This window comes from Pterocles gutturalis, unplaced genomic scaffold (assembly GCF_000699245.1).
Source record: "Pterocles gutturalis isolate BGI_N339 unplaced genomic scaffold, ASM69924v1 scaffold37600, whole genome shotgun sequence".
Classification (NCBI taxonomy): Eukaryota; Metazoa; Chordata; class Aves; order Pterocliformes; family Pteroclidae; genus Pterocles; species Pterocles gutturalis.
Genome location: NW_010147127.1, coordinates 2,265 through 3,115, shown reverse-complemented (window position 1 = coordinate 3,115; position 851 = coordinate 2,265). Strand labels below are relative to the sequence as shown.

Below are 851 nucleotides of genomic sequence, written 5' to 3'. Positions count from 1 at the left end.
TCAGTGCTTCACTGTGGTGGTCAAACCTCCCCAGCCCCGTCCTGGAGCAGGAAAAGAGCTGGCTGAGAGCGTGTGGAGAGGGGTTGGTGATGCTCGAGCTGCCCAAGAGCCTCCTCCTGCAGTCTCCTGGGGGAGTGGTGGCTGTGGTGGGGATGGGTCTCCAGTGGGGACGGGCTGGTGTCACAGACCCGCTTTCCCTTTGTGAGTACCTCTGTATGGGGAAACTGAAGCACGGACGTCCAGCTCCAGATCATGGGGTGCAAACACTGGCCATAACCCTCGCTCCCTGGGGAGCGGCGCAGCCGTGCTGAGGAGCTCAGCTGTGCGCGTGGAGCTGCCGTCTGGGTGCCCCAAATGAAAGGTGTGGTCTTTATATATGACCATGAGCCCTGGTCTCCAGCAATGACAGCGCGGGCCAGAGACAGGTGTCACCTTAATGCCTTCCCAGGAAAGCCAATTACCCCTGGATGATTATGATTAATAATTCTCTAAGCCCTAATCGCGCTGACACCGGTGCCTGCAGCTTACCCCAGGGGCCACTTTATAAGGGGCACCCTGCGGAGGGGAGCGGAGCCACTTCTCCTCAGGGTGACGGCAAAGGCTGAGCGGTGGCGGGACCCCCACTGCAGAGGCGATCCCCCCGCGCCCAGAGAACACCCCTGAGTACGAGCAAAAGGCACCTCGCAAACCGCAGCCATGAACGGCACAGAAGGCCAAGACTTCTACGTGCCCATGTCCAACAAGACCGGGGTGGTGCGGAGCCCCTTCGAGTACCCCCAGTACTACCTGGCTGAGCCCTGGAAGTTCTCTGCGCTGGCTGCCTACATGTTCATGCTGATCCTGCTGGGCTT

At 60.3% G+C, this 851-nt stretch overlaps 1 protein-coding gene across 1 annotated transcript in view; it reads left to right on the top strand.

Moving 5' to 3' along the window:
* Positions 1–696: 696 nt before the first annotated feature.
* Positions 697–851, top strand: part of LOC104470877 (rhodopsin) — a gene marked incomplete at its 3' end in the record, with an annotated part of 2,079 nt that continues 1,924 nt past the window's right edge. Inside the window, exon 1 of the mRNA XM_010085960.1 lies at positions 697–847. Within this exon, the coding sequence (XP_010084262.1) occupies positions 697–847 (151 nt within the window). The remainder of the gene's footprint in view (positions 848–851) is intronic.